Source organism: Mesoplodon densirostris, chromosome 15, assembly GCF_025265405.1.
Source record: "Mesoplodon densirostris isolate mMesDen1 chromosome 15, mMesDen1 primary haplotype, whole genome shotgun sequence".
Taxonomy (NCBI): Eukaryota; Metazoa; Chordata; class Mammalia; order Artiodactyla; family Ziphiidae; genus Mesoplodon; species Mesoplodon densirostris.
In genome coordinates, this window is record NC_082675.1 from 73158474 (window position 1) to 73184133 (window position 25660).

Below are 25660 nucleotides of genomic sequence, written 5' to 3' on the forward strand. Positions count from 1 at the left end.
CTTACTTAAAAAAAAAATCAGTCATTAATTTTATAGAGCATTTAGATAAATTAAACATCTTTACATTTTTACAGTGGTTTTATCTTTTGTTGAAAATTGAAATCAAAGAGATCAAGGAAAATATAAATTCATGAGACGGTATGGTATATTTGTATAGATTTATTATAGTGTTCACAGAAGCCAAACTTCAATGTGGACAAATCTCAGTAATTAAATGTTCTTTGTTTTATGGTTCTGCAGTTTTTTTTAAATTTAAAGAATTTATAATCTAAGAAGTCCAAAAACACAACTAGTTTCATTTTAAGACTTCTACTATTTGTTTGAAATAGATTTTATGTTAAAAATACTGAAAAGCACATTTTGCTTTCAGATCTGCCCAAATCCCAAGGAAATGTTTTCACTAACTTTTTGAACATGTTAGTTACACTTCAATAAGTACTCTGTTATTGTTCCATGAGAAAATGATCGAGTTATTCACCATTTTTTATTCAAAACTGAACCATACTTATCTAAATATAAAATGACCAAATCCATGGTCATTTTAGATATGAATCTAGTATCATATGAATCTAAGTTTAGATATGAATTAAGTTTAGATATGAATCTAATATCTAAAGGTTTAGATATGAATCTAATATTAAATAACTGTATTTTAAAAATTAAATTATATGTAAAAAGTGATGGTTAGGATATCACAGCGTCTTCCAGTAAATATTGTTTTAAATATTATTGCTGGGTTTAAAAGTCCCTCTCACAGTATGTGTTCCCAGTTAGTATATATTCCTTGAAAATCCCAAGGCCCTTCATGGTCTGTCTTCAGCCTAATTCTCCATCCACTTTTCTCTCTCTCCACTTCATCCCTTGTACCATAAGTCCTAATCATTTGAAGGTTTTTTAGTTTTTCTGACAAGGTATACTCTCCCTTTCTTCTAGACCTGTGATTATATTACACACTCTGCATAGAATACTCTTTTAGTCTTGCTATCCTCCATTTCCCTTCAGCATACATATGCATAAACACACACACACCATCACCATCAATCACCACCACACCACATAATCACCTGTGATTATTGCCCAGAAGATCTCAAAGATTTCTTACTGTAATCTCGTAACTTAAGTTCTACTGGAAGGTGTATGTAGAGGGGCAGGTAAATGAGTGTAAACTTTGGGTGAGTCCAATGTCTAGAGGTTCAAGACGTAATCTCATACTTTTCTCTGACATTCCACATATACTCCTGCTGGCTTAGTAACACATATATATGCCCTCATATATCTAAAGATGTTAGAACTTATAAGAACCTGGTGTCTACAACAGGTAATTAGGTTCCTAATGGCTGACTTGCACCTTGACATGCTTTTCCCCAGAGAAACTGTTATAAATAGTGCTTAGGAGATTGAACTGGCACTATAAATTCTGAAACATTAAGAATTCTATAGGCTTTTGGAAGCGGGCCTAGAAATCTAACTGTTATTCATATTCATGGCATTGTTTCTATACATAATTGTGTTCAGAGTTGCAAACAGCTGAATTCCAAACCTCTTATTGGATGACTGCCTTTATGGAAATGCTGCAGCAGCCTGCATGTGAAAGTAACTCTGGTGTGTGATATTAAAAAAATTACCAGATTGCATATGGAATCACATGGAGTGACACAGCCTGTCTCGAGTGTACAGAACTACAAACAGAATGATTTATTATTTCTTATATTTTAATACAAAATTAATATCAAGAATTTAAGAAGCAAAAAAGTTCTCATAATATCAATCTTTTTTTCACCTCCCGTGCACCATTTACCTTTCTGTGAGCTCTAACTTTGGGCTCTGACCTTTCAATATATGAAACAGGAAGTATGAATCAGAATTCTTATTAAGTTTTAAACTTTCCAAAGATCCAGAAATGGTCTTTTCTGTTCTGTATTAACTCAAACCTTGACTGTGAAGGTTTGCAGTGGTTTTAAGGAGTACTCTTAGGTTGACTGGTTGTGTGCTCTGTAGCTTAAGTACTGTGTTAAAGCAGTTATAAACTCTGACTCCTGAATAATCAGAAATTTAAAATCTATGGTTTATAGTACAGTCTTAAACTACAATGCCATATCTACATATTAATCTCAATTGACTGTTAAACTAAGACATTCACCATAAAATTATTATCATATTATATAAAAAAATGTTTCTTCAGCCATATTATTTCCCTTTTAAAGAACCCTCCATTTATTTTTTTTCTAACATCTTTATTGGAGTATAATTGCTTTACAATGGCATGTTAGTTTCTGCTGTATAACAAAGTGAATCAGCTATATGTATACATATATCCCCATATCCCCTCCCTCTTGTGTCTCCCTCCCACCCTCCCTATCCCACCCCTCCAGGTGGTCACAAAGCACCAAGCTGATCTCCCTGTGCTATGTGGCTGCTTCCCACTAGCTATCTGTTTTACAGTTGGTAGTGTATATATGTCCATGCCGTGCTCTCGCTTCGTCCCAGGTTACCCTTCCCCCTCCGTGTCCTCAAGTCCATTCTCTACGTCTGCGTCTTTATTCCTGTCCTGCCCCTAGGTTCTTCAGAACCTATTTCTTTTTTTTTTTTTTTTTTTAGTTTCCATATATATGTGTTAGCATACGGTATTTGTTTTTCTCTTTCTGACTTACTTCACTCTGTATGACAGACTCTAGGTCCATCCATCTCACTACAAATAACTCAATTTCGTTTCCTTTTATGGCTGAGTAATATTCCATTGTATATATGTGCCACATCTTCTTTATCCATTCATCTGTCGATGGACACTTCGGTTGCTTCCACGTCCTGACTGTTGTAAATAGAGCTGCAATGAACATTTTGGCACATGACTCTTTTTGAATTATGGTTTTCTCCAGATATATGCCCAGTAGTGGGACTACTGGGTCGTATGGTAGTTCTATTTTTAGTTTTTTAAGGAACCTCCATACTGTTCTCCATAGTGGCTGTATCAATTTACATTCCCACCAACAGTGCAAGAGGGTTCCATTTTCTCCACACCTTCTCCAGCATTTATTGTTTGTACACTTGTTGATGATGGCCTTTCTGACCGGTGTGAGGTGATACCTTATTGTAGTTTTGATTTGCATTTCTCTAATGATTAGTGATGTTGAGCATCCTTTCATGTGTTGCTGGCAATCTGTATATCTTCTTTGGAGAAATGTCTGTTTAGGTCTTCTGCCCATTTTTGGATTGGGTTGTTTGTTTTTTTGATATTGAGCTGCATGAGCTGCTTGTATATTTTGGAGATTAATCCTTTGTCAGTTGCTTCATTTGCAAATATTTTCTCCCATTCTGAGGGTTGTCTTTTTGTCTTGTTTATGGTTTCCTTTGCTGTGCAAAGCTTTTAAGTTTCATTGGGTCCCATTTGTTTATTTTTGTTTTTATTTCCATTTCTCTAGGGGATGGGTCAAAAAGGATCTTGCTGTGATTTATGTCATAGAGTTTTCAGCCTATGGTTTTCTCTGAGAGTTTTATAGTGTCTGGCCTTATATTTAGGTCTTTAATCCATTTTGAGTTTATTTTTCTGTATGGTGGTGGGAGTGTTCTAATTTCATTCTTTTACATGTACCTGTCCAGTTTTCCCAGCACCACCTATTGAAGAGACTGTCTTTTCTCCATTGTATATTCTTGCCTCCTTTATGAAAGATAATGTGACCATATGTGCGTGGGTTTATCTCTGGGCTTTCTATCCTGTTCCATTGATCTATATTTCTGTTTTTCTGCCAGTACCACACTGTCTTGATTACTGTAGCTTTATAGTATAGTCTGAAGTCCAGGAGCCTGATTCCTCCAGCTCCGTTTTTCTTTCTCAAGATTGCTTTGGCTGTTCGGTGTCTTTTGTGTTTCTATACAAATTGTGAAATTTTGTGTTCTAGTTCTGTGAAAAATTCCATTGGTAGTTTGACAGGGATTGCATTGAATCTGTAGATTGCTTTTTGTAGTATAGTCCTTTTCACAGTGTTGATTCTTCCAATCCAAGAACATGCTATACCTCTCCATCTGTTTGTATCATCTTTAATTTCTTTCATCAGTGTCTTACAGTTACCCTCATAAAGGTCTTTTGTCTCCTTAGGTAAGTTTATTCCTAGGTATTTTATTCTTTTTGTTGCAATGGTAAATGGGAGTGTTTCCTTAATTTCTCTTTCAGAGTTTTCATCATTCGTGTATAGGAATGCAGGAGATTTCTGTGCATTAATTTTGTATCCTGCTACTTTACCAAATTCATTGATTAGCTCTAGTAGTTTTCTGGCAGCATCTTTAGGATTCTCTATGTAGAGTATAATGTCATCTGCAAACAGTGACAGTTTTACGTCTTCTTTTCCGCTATGGATTCCTTTTCTTTCTCTTTCTTCTCTGAGTGCTGTGGCTAAAACTTCCAAAACTATGTTGAATAATAGTGGTGAGAGTGGGCAACCTTGTCTTGTTCCTGATCTTAGTGGAAATGGTTTCAGTTTTTCACCATTGAGAACGATGTTAGCTGTGGGTTTGTCATATATGGCCTTCATTATGTTGAGGTAAGTTCCCTCTATGACTACTTTCTGGAGGGTTTTTATCATCAAATAGGTGTTGAATTTTGTCAAAAGCTTTTTTTTTGCATCTGTTGAGATGATGATATGGTTTTTCTCCTTCAATGTGTTAATATGGTGTATCATGTTGATTGACTTGTGTATATTGAAGAATCCTTGCATTCCTGGAATAAACCCCACTTGATCATGGTGTATGATCCTTTTAACGTGCTGTTGAATTCTGTTTGCTAGTATTTTGTTAAGAATTTTTGCATCTATGTTCATCAGTGATATTGGCCTGTAGTTTTCTTTTCTTGTGACTTTTTGTCTGGTTTTTGTATCACGGTGATGGTGGCCTCATAGAATGAGTTTGGGAGTGTTCCTCCCTCTGCTATATTTTGGAAGAGTTTGAGAAGGATCGGTGTTATCTCTTCTCTAATGTTTGATTGAATTCGCCTGTGAAGCCATCTGGTCCTGGGCTTTTGTTTGTTGGAAGATTTTTAATCTCAATCTCAATTTCAGTGCTAGTGATTGGTCTGTTTGTATTTTCTATTTCTTCCTGGTTCAGTCACAGAATGTTGTGCTTTTCTAAGAATTTGTCCGTTTCTTCCAGGTTGTCCATTTTATTGGCATAGAGTTGCTTGTGTAATCTCTCATGATTCTTTATATTTCTGCAATGTCAGTTGTTACTTCTCCTTTTCCCTTTCGAATTCTGTTGATTTCAGTCTTCTCCCTTTTTATCTTGATGAGTCTGGCTAATGGTTTATCAATTTTGTTTATCTTCTCAAAGAACCAGCTTTTAGTTTTACTGATCTTTGCTATCATTTCCTTCATTTCTTTTTCATTTATTTCTGATCTGATCTTTATGATTTCTTTCCTGTTGCTAACTTTGGGGGGGTTTTTTATTCTTCTTTCTCTAATTGCTTTAGGTGTAAGGTTAGGTTGTTTATTTGAGATATCTCTTGTTTCTTGAGGTGGATTCTATTGCTATAAAGTTCCCTCTTAGAACTGCTTTTGCTGCATCCCAGAGGTTTTGGGTTGTCATGTTTTCATTGTCATTTTTTTTCTAGGTATTTTTTGATTTCCTCTTTGATTTCTTCAGTGATCTCTTGGTTATTTAGTAGCTTATTGTTTAACCTCCATGTGTTTGTATTTTTTACAGTTTTTTTCCTGTAATTGATATCTAGTGTCATAGCATTGTGGTCGGAAAAGATACTTGATACAATTTCAATTTTCTTAAATTTACCAAGGCTTGATTTGTGACCCAGGATATGATGTATCCTGGAGAATGTTCCATGAGCGCTTGAGAAGAAAGTGTATTCTGTTGTTTTTGGATGGAATGTCCTATAAATATCGATTAAGTCCATCTTGTTTAATGTGTCATTTAAAGCTTGTGTTTCCTTATTTATTTTCATTTTGGATGATCTGTCCATTGGTGAGAGTGGGGTGTTAAAGTCCCTTACTATGATAGTGTTACTGTCGATTTCCCCTTTTATGGCTGTTAGCATTTGCCTTATGTATTGAGGTTCTCCTAGGTTGGGTGCATAAATATTTACAATTGTTATATCTTCTTCTTGGATGGATCCCTTAATCATTATGTTGTGTACTTCTTTGTCTCTTGTAATAGTCTTTATTTTAAAGTCTATTTTGTCTGATATGAGAATTGCTACTCCAGCTTTCTTTTGATTTCCATTTGCATGGCATATCTTTTTCCATCCCCTCACTTTCAGTCTGTATGTGTCCCTAGGTCTGAGGTGGGTCTCTTGTAGACAGCGTATATACAGGTCTTGTTTTTGTATCTGTTCAGCCTGTCTCTGTCTTTTGGTGGGAGCATTTAATCCATTTTCATTTAAGGTAATTATTGATATGCCTGTTCCTATTACCATTTTCTTAATTTTGGGGGGTTTATTATTGTAGGTCTTTTCCTTCTCTTGTGTTTCCTGCCTAGAGAAGTTCCTTTAGCATTTGTTGTAAAGCTGGTTTGGTGCTGCTGAATTCTCTTAGCTTTTGCTTGTCTGTAAAGGTTTTAATTTCTCCATCAAATCTGAATGAGAATCTTGCCGGGTAGAATAATCTTGGTTGTAGGTTTTTGCCTTTCATCACTTTAAATATGTCCTGCCACACCCTTCTGGCTTGCAGAGTTTCTGCTGAGAAATCAGCTGTTAACCTTATGGGGATTCCTGTGTATATTATTTGTTGCTTTTCCCTTGCTGCTTTTAATATTTGTTCTTTGTATTTAATATTTGATAGTTTGATTAATATGTGTCTTAGCATGTTTCTCCTTGGGTTTACCCTGTATGGGACTCTCTGTGCTTCCTGGAGTTGATTGACTATTTCCTTTCCCGTATTAGGGAAGTTTTCAACTATAATCTCTTCAAATATTTTCTCAGTCCTTTTCTTTTTCTCTTCTTCTTCTGGGACCCCTATAATTCAAATGTTGGTGTGTTTAATGTTGTCCCAGAGGTCTCTGAGACTGTCCTCAATTGTTTTCATTCTTTTTTCTTTATTCTGCTCTGTGGTAGTTATTTCCACTATTTTATCTTCCAGGCCACTTATCTGTTCTTTTTCCTCAGTTATTCTGCTATTGATTCCCTCTAGAGTATTTTTAATTTCATTTATTGTGTTGTTCATCATTGTTTGTTTGCTGTTTAGTTCTTCTAGGTCCTTGTTAAACGTTTCTTGTATTTTCTCCATTCAATTTCCAAGATTGTGGATCATCTTTACTATCATTACTCTGAATTCTTTTTCAGGTAGACTGTCTATTTCCTCTTCATTTGTTTGGTCTTATGGATTTTTACCTTGCTCCTTCATCTGCTGCGTATTTCTCTGTCTTCTCATTTCGCTTAACTTACTGTGTTTGGGGTCTCCTTTTCACAGGCTGCAGGTTCTTAGTTCCCTTTGTCTTTGACGTCTGCCCCCAGTGGGTAAGGTTGGTTCAGTGGGTTTTGCAGGCTTCCTGGTGGAGGGGACTGGTGCCTGTGTTCTGGTGGATGAGGCTGTATCTTGTCTTTCTAGTGGGCGAGACCACGTCTGGTGGTGTATTTTGGGTGTCTGTTAACTTATTACAGTTTTAGGCAGCCTCTCTGCTAATGGGTGAGGTTGTGTTCCTGTCTTGCTAGTTGTTTGGCTTGGGATGTTTAGCACTGGAACTTGCTGGTCGTTGAGTGGAGCTGGGTCTTATTGTTGAGATGGAGATCTCTGGGAGAGCTCTCACCAACTGCTATTACAAGGGGCCAGGAAGTCTCTGGTGGACCAATGTCCTAACTTCGGCTCTCCCACCTCAGAGGCACAGGCCTGACACCTGGCCGGAGCACCAAGACCCTGTCAGCCACACGGCCAGGTACATGGGGAGTTTCTTGCCTTTGGGGAAGTCTGAGGTCTTCTGCCAGCATTCAGGTGGTGTTCTGTAGGAGTTGTTCCACATGTAGATGTATTTCGACGTATTTGTGGGGAGGAAGGTGATCGCCACATCTTACTCCTCTGCCATCTTGAAGGTCCTCAAGAACCCTCCCCTTTAAAAGAGCACACCTGCCTTTTATTCCTTTTATTGTTTTACAAAAATAGTAGTGAGTCTCTACCTTTTCTAAGCTATACAAACAATTCAATGTGTTAAATAATGTTTCTCTTTTTTTGTTGTTGTTTTTTAAAGCAGAAGCAGATTTGGGTGTGGGGGGGAGCATACACTCACCACATGGTGCACAATTTTAATTTTAACATTTAAAATGATTTGACAACTGCAAGTCTCATCTCTGAACAAACATTTTTATTAAAAAAATAAAATAGTGTAGAGGAATACCAAATTGTTCATACTAGAAAAAAACTGCTAAACTTTATGATTTCAAAGACAAGCTAATAGAAAGTCTAGAAGGATGTATGCCAAGTGGCTCATGGTGGTTCTTCTGAGGCCTGGGATCTAATTAGTAAGAATAGTTAGGTAGGGTTTCCAGTTTTATTACAGGTACTTCAAAAAAAAAGTGGTGGCGTTATAGGTAATTCTTAGTTTGTTTTTTTTGCGTTATTCTCTTAAAGAAAAACTCCAAAATAAAAATCATACTTCTATTAAAAATCATTTTGCTAATGCAGAATTCATATATATAATCTATTAAGCCTTCAGAAATGTGTCCATGCTGCCTTCTTTATATACTTACTCCTAAAAGGAAAATATTATATTAAATGAAGGGCTATTGCTTGAGTTTTACATGCTTTTGCTCAAAAGTGAATAAAATTAGTGTGCATACTATTAAGTACACTTTTAATAGTATTTGTCATAAGTCATAGTGTGTTATTTTAAGGCACACATCTGTGGGTTACATACATGATGGCAATTATAAGCAGATTACTAACAAAGTGCATTCTGAGTTATAAACAAAAAGCTTCAAAGGATTCATGTTTCCTTGGGAAGAACATAAATTAAAACATCAAAGCAGTTGTTTCCCTTAAGGATTGTAGTTATTTGGATAGCTTGTCAGTGCTACAGAATGCAACAAGTGGGCTAGGGTTATTGATTTTCACCTTGTGTTACCAAAACATTTTTTCATTGACAAATATTAATTGCTTATTAAGTGCTAAAGAGTTTGCTGGTCCTGATATTGAATTTCATAATAAATTGGCCTTTTAGTTTGGCTTATCATTAGACAATGTGATTGCATTAAAGATAAAAAGGTTTCAGCCAGCATATCTCCCACTCTAGGGGTATCAAATAGATATTCCTGTAGAGCTTATTCTCAGCAAGAGGATATTTAATTCATTTTCCTTTATGTGTAAGTGACTTCTCTTTGACCAAACTATAGGGAGTGCTTGCTTAAATATGCATTGTATGACTATAATTAGTAGTAAATTATCCAGTATATCTTGCATTGATTCTAGTTTATGAATCTAGTAAATCAGTGAAATTTCTATTAGAACAAAGTTGGTGATTGTGATCATTAATATGAGTCTTTATAAATCATTAATTTGGTTAAAATATTTCTCCTTTCATTTTCGAAAAGGATCTATATATCAAAGTGAGCAACCAAATACATATGTGTGTATACATGCATACACACATACACAGGCATACAAGTTCCGTTTTAAATCCTTTTTGTCTTTCCTTTTAATAGTATATCTTTTTTGTCTTTTTATAGTTATACTCAGGGAAGTCTTAACCCTCTTGTATAATGACCTTTCTGAAATATCAGAATTTGTGGGTAACTGATGAAATTTAAGCAAAGTTAAAATTAGCGAAATTGGACTGTCAGTTTTGTCAGTTGATTAGTATTGGCTGTTTGGAATTAGAAGTTTAAATTGGGCTTCCCTGGTGGCGCAGTGGTTGAGAGTCTGCCTGCCGACGCAGGGGACATGGGTTCGTGCCCCAGTCTGGGAAGATTCCACATGCCGCGGAGCGGCTGGGCCCGTGAGCCATGGCCGCTGAGCCTGCGCGTCCGGAGCCTGTGCTCCGCAACGGGAGAGGCCACAACAGTGAGAGGCCCGCATACCGGAAAAAAAAAAAAAAAAAAAAAAAGAATTTCAAATATATGCTTTTGATGCTAGCAATCTGCCTTTTTAATAAATTATTTACTGATCTGAGTTAAATAATTACTGCTTGATAAAGAGTTATATTTAAAATATAAAATTGTGGGATCCCCTGGTGACGCAGTGGTTGAGAGTCTGCCTGCCGATGCAGGGGACACGGGTTCATGCCCTGGTCCAGGAAGATCCCACATGCCGCGGAGCGGCTGGGCCTGTGAGCCATGGCTGCTGAGCCTGCGCGTCCGGAGCCTGTGCTCCGTCTGCAACGGGAGAGGCCACAACAGTGAGAGGCCCGCATACCGCAAAACAATAATAATAATAATAAAATAAATAAATAAATAAAATATAAAATTGTTATCAGACTTCAAAGCAATTTTGTTGGTTATTAACTGCAGTGATTCATCGCAAAATTCTCTACCTGAAAAGTGACTTGTATGCTGGGGACAAGTTTGAAATCTGTCACTTAAAAATATTAGTTAAAAACTGAGATTTCAAGTCTACAAATTGTAAAATAGACCAGCTCTTTCTTTTCTGCCCACGCCTTACACTGGTAGTGTCCTCTGTCGTTTTAACCGCATCCTTTTGCTCCTTTCACTCTTTCTGCTCCTCGTGGGTTATCTCAGCCCCTTACACTCAGTTATTTAACAGATAGTCACAGAGAGACTGCTGTGTGCCAGGAACACTGCCGAGTGCAGGATCTATGCCTTCAGCGTCTGTCTGTGTGCTAATAACTCCCAAATCTGTCTCTCCTTCTATAAATCTTTTCCTGAGCTCCACATTTTTCTTTCTCATTTTCTGACATATTTCCAACTACCTGCTCAAGCCCTCCACCTTAATATCTACATGTCCCAAACTAAGCTCATTATTTCCCCCTGATGATGTCCCACCAACCCCTCCCATCCCCACTAAAAGCACTTTCTTTTTCTTATGCTTCCCTGTTCAGGAAACAGCATCACCACCCGCCCAGTTGGACCTCTCTTTCCTGCCCGCATCTGGTTCTTCATTCAACTCTTAATTTACCTACTATATTTGCCTGCCAACCATTCCTTTTTCTCTAATTTCTCTCCTCTCTCTGCCAGAATTTTCCTAAAACTGGTCTGATCTGACCATTCTCTTATTTAAAAACTTTGGGAAACTCCCTATGGAGTTTGGAACTATGAACTAAGTCCAAATTTCTTAGCACAAGAAAAAGGCAGTTTATAACCTGGCCATAGCTAGCTTTTTCCCTCATCCCCAAATCTGTCCCTCCTCATCGTCCTCTGCCCCCGACACTCCCAGTGGCAGAGGGACAATTCCTGGACCTCTCCCACATCTTCACTCTCACAGGTCTGCCTCACCTATCTGCTGGGATCTGGGCCTTTCAAGTCTTGTCCTTCAGGGCAACTTCTCCTTTAAAGCTCAACTCCACTACCACCTTCTTTCTGTATCTTGTTTTGACATCTACCCCTGAACAGAAATTGCTGCCGATTCATCTGTGTTTCCATGGCACCTAACACCTAACACACATTTCTGTTATGCCATTTCATATATCACACACTAGTTGCTTACTGTCAACCTGTCCCAGTCTCCCCTGGAAGGGGCCATGTCTCATCTTTCTACTGACATCTAACATGGGGCTTATAACATAATAAGCTCTTGATAAACACTTTAAAGTACATTTCTCCAAAAAATACTGAATCCCATGAGGTAGGCAAGAAAGATATTATCCTTATTTTACAAATAAGCAAATTGTGTCTTGGAAAATTTTGTCCATTCAAAAGAGCAACAAGGTCAAATTTTTTTTTTTTTTTTTTTTTTCTTTTTGCGGTATGCGGGCCTCTCACTGTTGTGGCCTCTCCCGTTGCAGAGCACAGGCTCCGGATGCGCAGGCCCAGCGGCCATGGCTCACGGGCCCAGCCGCTCCGCGGCATATGGGATCCTCCCAGACCGGGGCACGAACCCGTATCCCCTGCATCGGCAGGCGGACTCTCAACCACTTGCGCCACCAGGGAGGCCCCAACAAGGTCAAATTTTAATCCCCTAGATAAAGATGGGGTAGTCTAAGAATAAGTCAGGGCTGACAAGTAATATCAGTGCTATTTTGCCATAGTAATTGCCAGGGAATATTTTAAAATTCAATTGCTATTTGGAAAAAATTTACATATTTTATTGTTTTATTACTATATTAATATTAAAAATATGGAATGATACTTCAAAGATAGGAGGATGATTTTACAGTTTTCTAATTTGGCATGTCTTGACTTAACAAAAGAAATAGACCTTGTAATATAGGTCAGTATTAATTAGGTTACGTTCCAGACTAATCTGATTTTCTGTTTTAATAAGTTAAGCCTAATAAACCACACATAAAAGTATAAAATTCTTGAATCTGTACTGTCTATTAGTGTATGTACTCTGTCATTCTCCAAAATAAATATGAGCCAGAAGATATAGTAATATATTGGTTAATACACGTATGAATTTTAGAAATTTATGTAATGCTTTAGGTTTTGTTAACACTTTCAAGTCACTTCCCTTTTTGGAATGATGAAAACATTAGATCCTTTTGAAATGTGATTTTGAAAAATATAAATTCCATATTAGTACAACCTGCATAAGACAGTTTTGTGTCACCAGGCACTGTACCAGGCCAAAGAGAGGTGGGAGAGCACATGTGTGAAGGCCCTGTCCTAAGGCTCTAGCCAAAACCATCTTCTGTGTTCGCCTTAACCCAAATCAGAACCCACGAAAATGCTGAGGTCCATCTGGATGGACGATTCCTCAGGAATGTGATTGCTGTTCCCATTGGTTCATGTGGACACGTATCTGCTGAAGGCTGCTATGGAAGGGCGTGCAGTCTTTTGAGAGGGCACAGAGATACGACAGTTCATGTCCTAAGGAACTCCAAGTGGAAGCAATTGGGCTTTACTTTTGCGGCACAGTATTATCTTTAAGAATATTTTCTCCTGTCTTCTTTGAAAAATTATATAACCATTTTATGTTGGTCCGATTTCTCAGGAATCCTTTGAATATTTAGCAACAGAATTTTTTTTATCAGAATCTTCGTAGTCTGAGAATACAAAAGCAAAACTTTGTTCATTTTAAGACTTCGATCATGTGTTTGAATAGATTTATATTAGAAATATGATAAAAAATACTTAGCTTTGGGTCTGAGAACTATAGAAAACATTTGAATATTCTTAAAAGCTACAGAAGGTTATACTTTAATAAATGTCTTACAATTATTTCATACCAGCAGTGTGAATAGTTGATAACAATTAATTTATTCTCTATCCTTTTTATTTGAAACTGAAGCACATTTATCTAAATCATATAGGCATTCAGTATTTGAGTATCCATGAATAATCTTTAAATATGACTCTATTTTAAAATGTTAACGTATATGAAAAATGTTACGGTTGGAATTATGTCTTAAACTAGATTTTTTTCTTCTGTTATCATTATTTAGCTTAAAAGAGTCTCACACACAACACAAACCTACTACATCAGTTATTATAATTTAAGTGGGTATTTTTTAGTTACTTCATCCTGAAAATATTTGCTCTAGTAAAGCAGAAGACGGGTGTGTGTGTGTACAGGTACACATGTGTGGTCAGCTCCTGATTATCTGTAGCAAGAAAAAGAGAAAGAAAGACTTTAAGTGGTGAGACTTATGGAAAATTTATTTGAATCTGAAAAAGTTCCTCAATTGAATAGAAGGGAGTCATTGCCTAAGACCAGTAGATATTTTTTTCATAGAGGTTGCTGTTGTGATGGCTACAATATTTTAAGATTGGAAATCAACTATTAAATGGTCACTCTCTACTTGTTCATTTGTAGATCTTCCTTTTTAAATTTAATTTTGATAATGTATAATTGATATTAGTGAAAATATAAGCCTCAGTATCCTAAAAATCTGAAATTCTTACTAATGCCTAAATTACAATAGTGAAACAATCTTGAGCATTTTTTGATTCTTACTATTCCTGGATGAGTGTGTTGTGCACACACATGTTGGTTATAATCCTCCACAAAGAAATTTCAAAAACTATTGCCTGTGTCTTAAGGATTACCAATATGTAGATATCAGAAAATCTCCTTTAATTCATCAGTGTCAGTCAGTTTATTTCCAAATGACATTTAAGTAACTTTCAGTAACTGAAAATGTACAGTAAATGCTGCAGCTATTTTTAGGGAATAAAGTCTGTTTACTGGAGGCATTATATCTTATAATAAAACTTAAGATAGTGAACTTTATTATATTTATCCTTAAATCTGTTTTCCATTAAGATGTTAAAATGATATCATATCTACTTGTCCTTTGCCCTGAATATATATTCTTTTCAGTTAGATAGTGATAGAAAATAACTCAATTCATTGAATCATTCTGATACCCCTTGGATTGGCAAATGCCACAATGGGTTGACTCTATAATATAGAGTTGGCATAATGTGAATAAAAAATATTGGCTTGTCCTTCCGTCAAGAAAAGAAATTATTGAGTTGAACAACCCATTTTCAACCCTCAGATCTCTGTTCAAAATCATTGTAGAACCACCAAAGCGCAGCATTGAGGCAGATGTGCTTACACAGTCGCGGATAGTACAGCCAGTAGGAGAAGCTGGGCTCCTTTCAATGCTAGAGAATGTTTGGAGTGCATTTCCCATCTACTTCCATCTTGGTCAATACTTTTAGTTTCCATATTTTGTGTCCCAAGTGACAAAGAGCTGGGCCCCTAGTTTTATGATTCTTTCCTCAAGAAGTGCCTATTTATGGTACTTGTAGGTAGGTATTGCCTCTATGGGGGCACAGGTGAGCTCATGGGAGGGTGAAAGCCTTCAGGGCCCCAGGAGGAGAGACTGCTGATGAGAGCAATGGGGCCACCATCCACCTCCTTCCCCACCCGTGAAGAGGGGTGAGGCAGCTTCTAATCTTTAAACCTCTGTTTAAGGTCAAGGAAAAGAGTTTTCCTTCATCTACCATGATAGCAGTGGGCTCAGGGACCCTGCCTCTCCCCACAGGTGTGAGGACTGCGGGGTGTCAGCCATCTGCAGGCCAACAACTTTACCAGCTTTTCCAGCCACAGTGGCAGGTTTGTGATAAAATAAGCATAGTCCTGACCTCCTGCTTGGTGTTATGAGAAACTATAACGACAGCCAGTTGCCTGTGCCAGCACTCAGTCCCGTTTGAAATCCCACATTTTGAGACGTGGTTGACCTTTAAGATACCATCCAACTCTAAGATGTCGTGATTTGAAAGCTTGGAGAAAGTTTAAGGAAAAAGCTACAGAAATTATTTTAAGAGTTGGAAAATGAGACATGAAAGGAAAGGTTACATGATAGTCACTGAAATTTTTTTTAAATCCTGAAAATAAAAAATAAATAAGTAAAAAAGGAGCAAGTTGCAGTAACAGCCTTCAAGTCTATAAAAGGTTATTATACTAAGATTGGTGACCCCTGTTCTCCATCTCTACTGAGGCTAGAACAGAGGAAACAGGCTACTTACACTGTAGCATTTTGGATTTAGATTTGAAAAAGGAAAAATTTCCTGACAGCACAGTGTTGAACACAGAAAGGGGGTCCTTAGGGGAGGGTTTGGCATCTTCTCTAGAGAGATTTGAAAACAGAATGGATTTTCATCTGGCCTGCTTTGAGGCAGCCCTGTGCACATACGGAAGAAACTGGGTGGCCTTTCAATGTTCTTGGCCACGTCATATGGCCTTAAGATCCCACACACAAAAGGGCTGCAGAAGGCTTAGTTCATAGTGGGAATTAAATTTGACTCGGGCCTTCTAACTGGCCATAGATGAGACTTTTTTTTTAATGTGTTATCATCTGCCTAAATCATTTGTTTCCTTGAGCAGGTGAACCTTAAATATATAATACAATTTTCACAAATTGGTTGCTTCGGAGAAAGGAAAGGGATAGTTTTTTCTTAAACATAATTAATTCTTAACTTTTCTACTCTTTTGAAATGGCTCTTTTTTGATGGGTCTCCCCCTTGCCTAACAAACAAAGCTGTCAGAGCAATGTCTTTGTCTCGCCTCCGCCTTGAGCCCTTACCTCCCTCCCAGTCAGCCGGGAAATCAGCAGCCTGTACTGGGATGTCAGAAAGGCACGCAAATCAGACCCAGGTCCACCTTCCTCATCCACCTTTTCCTGACTTCGGCTGCCGTTGGGAAGAGATGCCAAATGTTTGGTTGGTGCTTCAGGTACAGAGGAGAGCGTGTCCTGAACCTCACGTAGCATTGTTTGTTATCAGTAAGGGACCAGCCCTAGGAAAATGTAGGTATTTGTCGGTCTTTGCTGTTACCTCTCCTTTTCTTTTCGGGGCTCATCCTCACTTTCCTAAGCACTCACTTCCCTGTATATCTGGCCTGTCTCCAGCTATTTCCTGCGTTTGTACACAGATAGACATTTCATTCAGGCTCACCCTAAACTCAAGGCATCTGCCGTGCTTGTATCTCATGAGAGCAGGTTTGTCCTGTTTGTTGTCTGCCAGAGCATGTGCTAGGGAAAATGCCTCAACTGAAAGCATAATTGTATTTGTAGAAATTTCAGAGACCATGCGCAGCCAAGTGGGGACACACCTGCAGTTCAGCAGACCTTTCAGTCGCCCCTCAGATTGTCACTGCCTGTTTTACTCCTGAGCCAGCCGTGCTGCTCCCCGAGAAGGCCTGCGACCAGGGTGGCCCCCTTCCCTCTCAGGCCCTACAGACCCTGGGGCTGTGAAAGTTCGGTCAAAGTCCTTTTTTTTTTTTTTTTTTTTTTTTTTTAGTTTAGTAACTGTTATGCAAAATACATGGGTCAGTCCTTTCTAAGCCTTTCCCTTGTGATTATGATAGCAAAATTGTACCTGCATTTGGAAATCTTTTCTTCAGAATTTATGTTAAAAGTAGGGAATTTTGTTTGGCTGGAGTTTTTTCCTCCCCTGTAAAACAGTGATGAGGCCTGGAAATTACTAGATGTTCTCTTTGATCTCGTTCAGTCTGTAGAGTGGGTGCAGTAGAGTCCTACATTTTGGTTTCAATTCTCAAATTTGACATTTGGAAGCTGAATAGCAGGAACTCCAGGAAGAGACGGCAGTTTTAGAGAATATTCTAGACAGTCATAACTTGTATTGATGGTGACCAAATCCTTTGGGAAATCCGTGTCTCTCCTCCTCTGTACAACAGGGTTAATTATACTTCTTTGCCGAGCACATTGAAGGTGCCTGTTAAAAACTGTTGGGTAAGTGCAAGCGTTGCTCCTTCTTAATGAGGCCTCTCAGTTCCTTTTCTTTCATAAGAAAAAGGGGGAGAGAGTGTTTAACAATTCAGCACTCTGTCTCCTGCTAGGGGTAATTGCTTGATTTCTTTTATTGTTCGTAACACTTCTTGAATTAGATTAATTTCTTTATATTCCACTTCTGTCTTTTCAAGACAGCAATTTCTTTGACTAAAAATATAACAAGGCATATGATACTCATCCACGTGTAAAAAGTAAACCAAACCTCCTTTTATTTTGAAACCCGTTGTTTTGGAAAATGTTCTTTCTAGTTGAGCAGTTAAGATCCCAAACCACTAGGTTTGCCCCATCACAAAGCACTTACAAGTTCACTGTGATCCGCGCACAGCTGCATCTAACGCCAGAATAGAGGGTTGACATCAGTTCAGGTGGTGCCTGCGCAGATCTGAGAGGAATTCAGAGATTCTGAACAAAAGACAATGGCAACATTTCCATTACGCTGGGGACTGAAGCACCTCTCAGGCTGAGATTGTAATGAACTCACCAGATGTACCAAACCATTTAAAATAGTGCGCTTCCCTGAGCTACCATGAGTGGTACTTGCTTTCTTATGAGACAGCAGGTCTGGGAGCTGACACTGTAGTCAGTGCCCTGTGGTTTTCCTCTATGTTGCTTTGAAAGACAGCCTGTGGGGCACCTCGCAGTATCACACTGTGAGTGTGTGCGTGTGTGTGCGTTGATGTGTTCTGATCTAAAGTATAGTTCCCCTTTGTTCAAAACAGACTTTAAAGAAACTAACACATTAAACTCAGTATCTAACCTTGACAATAAAAACAATGAAGGAAAACAGGACTGTGATTAGTGAAATGAGGAGGAAGTATTTATTACTAGACACCTAGAATGAGCATAAATATAGTTCTGGGTTTCGTGGCAGGAAAGCAAGCTCGTGTGAGATTGTGTAATTATCTTTGCATGATAAAAGAAACCAACAAAATTTATCTGGAAAGATAAACATTTTCCTGGCAGAAAATTCCAAGATGAACTTAATTCACAGGATCTTCTATCAGAGACACTAGATAACATAATGAAGAGGGTCTTCAGCTGACACGGAAGTATTCAAGGGAACGTTTCAAACACTATAAACGATGAAGATATAATATGAAATATTAGGAGCCTGTGTGCTTGGCTTTCTGCCTTTACTACAGGGCCACCTTAGCCAACCTCACAGAGGGGTATATGTTAAGGAGATCATTGGGTCGGTACATCCTTTTGGACCTTCTGGGTTACAGCCTGCTCACTGTTGCACTCTCTTCTTATCTGAAGCACATTCTGGTTGCTGATTAAGGAGGGGTGCTAATCTGAAGGAGGTAGGCTTAGCATTCTGCTTTGAGATTTAGGGGCCCTAACTCCAGCAGGAGGGTTGAATCCACCTCTACGTGGAGCTGGACTTTGGTGGAGAGGGGGGCTTGCAAGAAGGGCAAGCTTTTAGAGGAGCTTTTAATGTGCTCACACTCTTGATGCATACCAGGACCCCAGAGCATGGAAGCAACTATTTTGAATGAAATATTTTTACTGGAAAGGTTGCATTAAATGCCATGAGGGACCAGACAGGCAATAAGGGAGTCAGGCAGCGGGTGTTAGGTACACAGACCCGCTTGAGTCAGGGCTGGGACATGAGAGCAAACGCCCAGGCCCACAGGGCACTGGCCCATGTTGCCACGTGCAAAGGCCCAGGATTGCCAGAGTGGAAGCAATCCCGGGCTTTTCCAGGAGAGGCTAGAAATCTTGATTTTAAATGATGTTTAATGAATTAGAATATAGGCTCAGAAACTGAAAATCGTTTTGTAGGCCAAACCCAATATATGTATAATCTGGTTTTGTATATGATTTTTGGGGGGGTTCATTAAACGGCATACTCAAGTAATTGATGTTTTTTTTCAGCTTTATTGAGATATAATTGACATATAACATGTGTAAGTTTAAGATGTACAACATGATGATTTGATACACTTATATATTGCAAAATGATCACCCACCCTGGCGTTATCTAACACCTCCATACCATCATGTGACTACCATTTCTTTTTTTGCGGTAAGAACATCTGAGATCTACTCTCTTAGCAACTTTCAAGTATATTCATCTGATCATCTTTAAATAAGGAGGAGTAACACAAATATTCATAATATTCATTGGATTCTTATGATGTGCCATGCATTGTGCAGAGGGCTATATATGTACTAACTCATTTAATCTTCACAAAGCTCTTTGAGGCAGGAATTATCGGTATCATTCTCAATATCATTATCGACATCATCATCGTCATCTCTGCTTCCTAGACATGGGTGCTCTTGAGGTTAAGGAATGTAAATACCTTGCCCAGCTTCCACAGTAAGCGGTGGAGCCCAAATGCAAGGCCGGCAGTCTGACTCAGAGCAGTGTCCTCTGCCAGCCCAAAGCCCAGTGCTACCAGTATAACATTTTTTTCTCTGAGTGTTGAAAAACAGGCATTATTTTGGATCCCACAGCGCCTTGTCTAATGACAAGAAAGAACAAAACCCAGAAAGCCCTGAGGAGCATTCCCACACCCCCATCCCTGTCTCCCTGCCTCATTGTAATCACTCAGATATGAATTGTGAGAAGTGTCTTACTGAAATTTACAGTATGGGTGTGGCAGGGCAGAGGTGGAGGGGCCCTGAATCACGCAGTGAGCTTGAAGCTCCCGCCAAGACTCAAGGCTCACACTTCGTCATCAAGAAACAGCAGATGAGGGGCTTCCCTGGTGGCGCAGTGGTTGAGAGTCCGCCTGCCGATGCAGGGGACACGGGTTCGTGCCCCGGTCTGGGAAGATCCCACATGCCGCGGAGCGGCTGGGCCCGTGCGCCATGGCCGCTGAGCCTGTGCGTCCGGAGCCTGTGCTCCGCAACGGGAGAGGCCACAACAGTGAGAGGCCCGCGTACCACACACACAAAAAAAACCTCAAAAAAAAGAAATAGCAGATGGAAACAACCCTTCCTAGCATTGCCTTAGTTTAAGGGAACACATTTCCCCATTCCTTCCTAAACCAAGAGGGGAGACCAACCTGCCGTTGTAAGCAGACTGAATTTTGCTTCGTGTGGTAGAGATACGGTCTTTAATAGTTTGTGTAGAAACAATACAGTATTATGCTAACTTGCTAAGTATTCCAATCTTTTCAGTAACTATTAATATCATTAAACGTGAGTGTAATTTTTTCTTACTAAAGACCTTTTATCAAAGACCGCGTCTAAAATACAACATCCTTTTTTTTAATTCATGGTTAAATCAATGATAGCTATTTGGCAAAGGCTCGGAATTATCCCTGTTAACTTGTTTTTAATAGCATTTGATTTATATGTGTGCTCAAACCTCCAATTCATGCGTGTATGTACGTGTACTAATTGTGGCCATATGCATTTAAACACAGGGTTATTGGTGGGAAATGAAGCATAAAATGTGAAAGATGTATAATTATTAAGGGGCTGAAATGATAGTTTTTGACTCCTTCCAGAACGGGGATGTTATGATACAGCTTTGATTGGTTTTCATTTCAGATGAAGTTCCTGGAGAGATTTGGTGATCAGTTTTTCACCTTCCTAATTAATTGTCAAATTCTTCCCTCTCATGGACATAAATGAATTAACACATTGGTTTGCCCGTTAACATATGCTTTTCCTTCGGACTCATGCTGTCCTCCCAAGTAGGAGACAGGTGGACTCCTCAGAATAAGGTCAAAGCCCCTGGATGTATCAGTGAGAGAACGTTGGTTGCTTTTCCTTTTTTTCTAACCTAAATTTTTTTTTTTTTTTTTGCGGTACGCCGGCCTCTCACTGCTGTGGCCCCTCCCACCGCGGAGCACAGGCTCCGGACGCGCAGGCTTAGCGGCCATGGCTCACGGGTCCAGCCGCTCCGCGGCATGTGGGATCTTCCCGGAGTGGGGCACGAACCCACGTCCCCTGCATCGGCAGGCGGACTCTCAACCACTGCGCCACCAGGGAAGCCCTAACCTAAATTTTAAAGTAAAGAACATAATGGTTTCGAATAGCCATGACATAACTTTTTCAGCATTGAATGTATTTGCATCCATATGCGTAGCAGTTCTGTGCAATGCATACGATGAATGACTCTGAATTCTATTTCAGACAATCCATGGTCACAAGGGACCCATCACTGCTGTGGCCTTTGCTCCTGATGGACGATATCTTGCCACCTACTCAAACACAGACAGCCACATTTCCTTCTGGCAGGTAAGTGTACATGCCGCAGGGTCTCGATGTGTGGTGCATGATCCGCTTTTGCCGGGAAAGGCTCCCTTGCGTCCTCCCTCCCTTCTTTCACAGATATCAAGTACTTACTGCTTGCTGATTATGTGCCAGCTGCCAGCATGCAGGGGCTACTGAGAATACAATTAGCAGCCTAGAAAGAGGGGGTCTGCTCTCACCAAGCTTTCAGTCTGAGGGAGACACAAGTAAATCAGCAAGTAACTACAATACAGGGGGAACCTGGGAGTAAAGTTGTGGGCCAGCTTCACAGAGGCAGCGACACCTGAGCTGAGACATGGTGACATCAGGGAAGGGCCAGGCATTCAGGGTAGGGAGGGTTGGGTGTTTGGAGAGAGGTAGGCATCATTCAGATATAAGTGAGGGCCTGGCCTGAAAGGAATTGGGGCAAGGAGCCCTGCTCAGGCTGTTAATTTACACAAGGCATCCAGACAACGCCAACAGGGCACAGGGGAAAGGGCAGCCTCGTATTAACTTCATGCCCCGTTTGTATGATCTCATTTTCGTTGGCTTTCTGAATTTCCACATAACGCTCTTCATTTCCAAGCTATTAAAACATTTTCAAAACTCTGAGTATCACTGACTGGCAGTACATGGGAACAACTCTGTTCGATTATGATTACAGTGTTCATTAATTTGAGCAACTGAGTTTTATAATAGAACTGTTTCATCCTCAGTGATAAACCTCCATCCCATCTTCTTTTTTTTTGTTTTTTTGGGGTTTTTTTTGCAGTACGCGGGCCTCTCACTGTTGTGGCCTCTCCCGTTGCGGAGCACAGGCTCCGGACGCGCAGGCTCAGCGGCCATGGCTCACGGGCCCAGCCGCTCCGCGGCATGTGGGATCTTCCCTGACCGGGGCACGAACCCACGTCCCCTGCATCGGCAGGCGGACTCTCAACCACTGCGCCACCAGGGAAGCCCCCATCTTCTTTTTAATTACCTTACTCCTGATAATTACAAAAAAGTTAAGCATTACCAACCCCCCCACCCGGGCGAGTTAATATAAAATTCTGTTACCTACCCTAGGATGCAAGTATGTTTTATGAGATTCAGTTTATTGCTTTGAAAGCTAAAAAAGCAAATAAAAGTTTAAACAAGACTTCACAATGTGACGATGATTTTTAAAAACTCAGTAGCTAATGTAATGTAAAAGAGATACAATAAATTGCTTAATTAACCACATGCTGTTGAAGCATGACAACTTCCAGATCTGTCCTAGCTTTTTCTACTTTTCATCTAATTTAGCTTTCCAGTCTGTTTTCTTATTATCCTTTCTTCCAGAATATAGCTCCAGCATCTTAATGGGCTCATATTAAACTTTTCCTTAGAGATGTCACCGAGTCTTCATTTTTCCTAGTGGGTAACCCCAGGACTCCTATTTTATCCTACTGAAATCCCACAGCAAGTCCATAAACAACTCTTGCAACATTGGTCCTGTAGATAGTGTCTCTCCCAACTGTTCTTTTCTGCCAACGCAGTGGTGTCTGTGACACCAACTGTTCTTTGATACACATTTTCCTGAATTTCCCGTTCTCTTGAAATCCCAGAGGAGTGTCCACGTGAAACTCCCTTCATTTGGCATGTATCCGGTGTGGAAGCGCTGGGTGCCAGCCTAGCTTTAGGGACATGGAACCAAGCAGTCTCGGGTCCCTGCTTTCCAGGAGCTTGTGTTCACCCTATGCTTTATTCTTGGGAATAAACAAAACCAGATCTCTTCTTTTTTGTTGTTCACTTTTTCTTCCTGCTAAGAAAATATACTTCCTTATATAAAGGGATACCTCCTAAATTGGCCAGATGTGAAACTTTCCCCAGTATTTTCCTGAATGTCCAAGTGGTAAACCTTTTCCCCCTTATCTAGGTCTTCAGAGTCCTATTTGGATATGTTCATCCCTTCCTTGAATCTTTTTCTATGTTTATCAGAGTTGCTGCCCAGCTCACTGATGGAATTATCGTTAGCATCTTCCTCACCCTGGAGATCAAGATCATTCCTTAGATGCTGTCTTTTTTTTTTTTTTTTTTTTTTTTTTGCTGTACACGGGCCTCTCACTGTTGTGCCCTCTCCCGTTGCGGAGCACAGGCTCCGGACGCGCAGGCTCAGCGGCCATGGCTCACGGGCCCAGCCGCTCCATGGCATGTGGGATCCTCCCAGACCGGGGCACGAACCCGTGTCCCCTGCATCGGCAGGCGGACTGTCAACCACCGCGCCACCAGGGAAGCCCGATGCTGTCTTTTTGAAACACCTCTTTCTGTCCAGTTCAGGCTCCTGCTGTTGCCTCTGGGCTTCACCAAGTGCATTTAACCCTGCGCATCTGTCCATGTGGCTCTGCCCAGCTCCTTTCCTTCGTCTGCACTCTCTTCTCCAGGGGCACCTTGTGTTACTTGCAGGGGTGGGTGTTCAGCAGACAGAGCACCCAAGCAACTCAGGCAACACCCAGGTCTTTCTTGCCTCTAAACCCAATGTCAGAATTTAAAATGTGGCCCATTTCTTCCCTGCTTAAATTATACCCAGCTTGGTCTTAAAATTTAAGTGGAAGACACAGAAATATCATTTCAACTTTCTCAAGAAAACACAATAAAACCTCTTCCAGAAGTATAGTGGGTTTTTATTTGAATTAGAGAGAGTCCAAAAAGCAGTGTTAGATCTACCGTGGCTCTCCCCAAATGGGCTTGGCTGATTTATTTATATACATATTGTTTAGGTCTAATGATGTATGATAATACTTTTATATGATTCCAGTAAATGTACTGCAGTACATTTTGAAAACGTAATGAAGCCTTATTAATATAGAGCCTCACAAAAGCCATCAGCTATTAAAATCTTTGCTGAGAAATGAGTGTTAATGAGAATTACTAGTTGGATAATTACTCAAGTGAGACTTAGTAAAAGGTTTGGGTGCAACATTACTTACACTGAGAATAGCATTAAAACACTTCCTGTTTTGATGAATTACATCTGTATGTATGTCTGTGTGTTCAGAAAATAATCTTCTCAGAACTGGTCTTGTGAAGCAGTATTTTTAAAGGGAAGGAAAAAGCCATGGTTGCTGTTAGTTCGTTTACATACTCAGCCGCTCAATGATGTAATTTGGCAACCTTTCAAGCCCTTTGATTCTCCAACAACATATTCCTACTCTGAATATTTCACTTCAGTGTGTCCATTGGTATTTGAGCCAGGAGAGTTTAGTAATGAAATACAACCATCATGCTCTCACCTGAATTTTACCACCACCCTCCAACAATTAAGTATCCTCTTCCAGGAATGCTAATAATAAATTAGATGGATATTGGTTTCACTTAGTTTTCTTTATTCCATCATACAATAGAATACTATTCAGCCATTTTTAAAGGATGATGTAAATCTATAGTCATTAACATAAAAAGATTGCCCTCAACATTTTGTTGAATGAAAAAAGCAGATTGTGCAACTGCCTTTTAATATGAGCCTGTCTATATAAAACTCCTTAAACCTGCTTCTCCTTACATGGATATAGGCTTGGAGATCTGGAAAGAGGTTTACCAGAGGGTTAGTGATTGTCTCTGGGAAATGATATTTCAGGGGATTTTTGCTTTCTTTTTTATACTTCTCTTTATTATTTGAATTTTCCATGATGAGTATTTATTAGCTTGGTAGTGAAGGAAAAAGCTAATGTGACCAAATATTATAATTCCATGTAGTTTTCATTCACGCAGGACTCAGATTGCCTTTACTTTAGCATAGTTTGTAGCCAGTCTCTGATCAAATATTAATATTGAATAACAAAATGGCTAGTTGATTTGGTGAGAGTTCTTCGATGGAGCTTACTGGAAAAATCAATACCCACCCTTACTACTTCAGATTCATCTCTTATTTGAAGAGATCATAGGAAAAGGATGGTCTGAGGAACAACAAATTATAGTTAACATGAGAGTCTTTGTCTTTCCATCTGTTTTCTACCATAATCGTTCTGTACTGTGTAGAATTTCACATAGCCCTGTTCTGAGGCAGGAAGGCTGTTTGACCCTAACAAAGCATTTATCAGTCATTTGAAGGATGATTCAGCTTGTAAGGAGAACCCAGATATAATAATGGACTTTTTGGGGACATCTTTCCACCTGTCACATTCCAATAAGATGTTCTCTCCCTGCC

The 25660-nt window shown here is 39.5% G+C and overlaps 1 protein-coding gene across 5 annotated transcripts in view; it reads left to right on the forward strand.

Moving 5' to 3' along the window:
* The window catches only part of WDR7 (WD repeat domain 7), a 365960-nt gene that overhangs the window by 335395 nt on the left and 4905 nt on the right, over positions 1-25660 (forward strand). For all 5 annotated transcript variants that reach the window (XM_060118461.1, XM_060118464.1, XM_060118462.1 and 2 more), the window contains one exon: positions 21397-21501. In XM_060118461.1, the coding sequence (XP_059974444.1) occupies positions 21397-21501 (105 nt within the window). The remainder of the gene's footprint in view (positions 1-21396; positions 21502-25660) is intronic.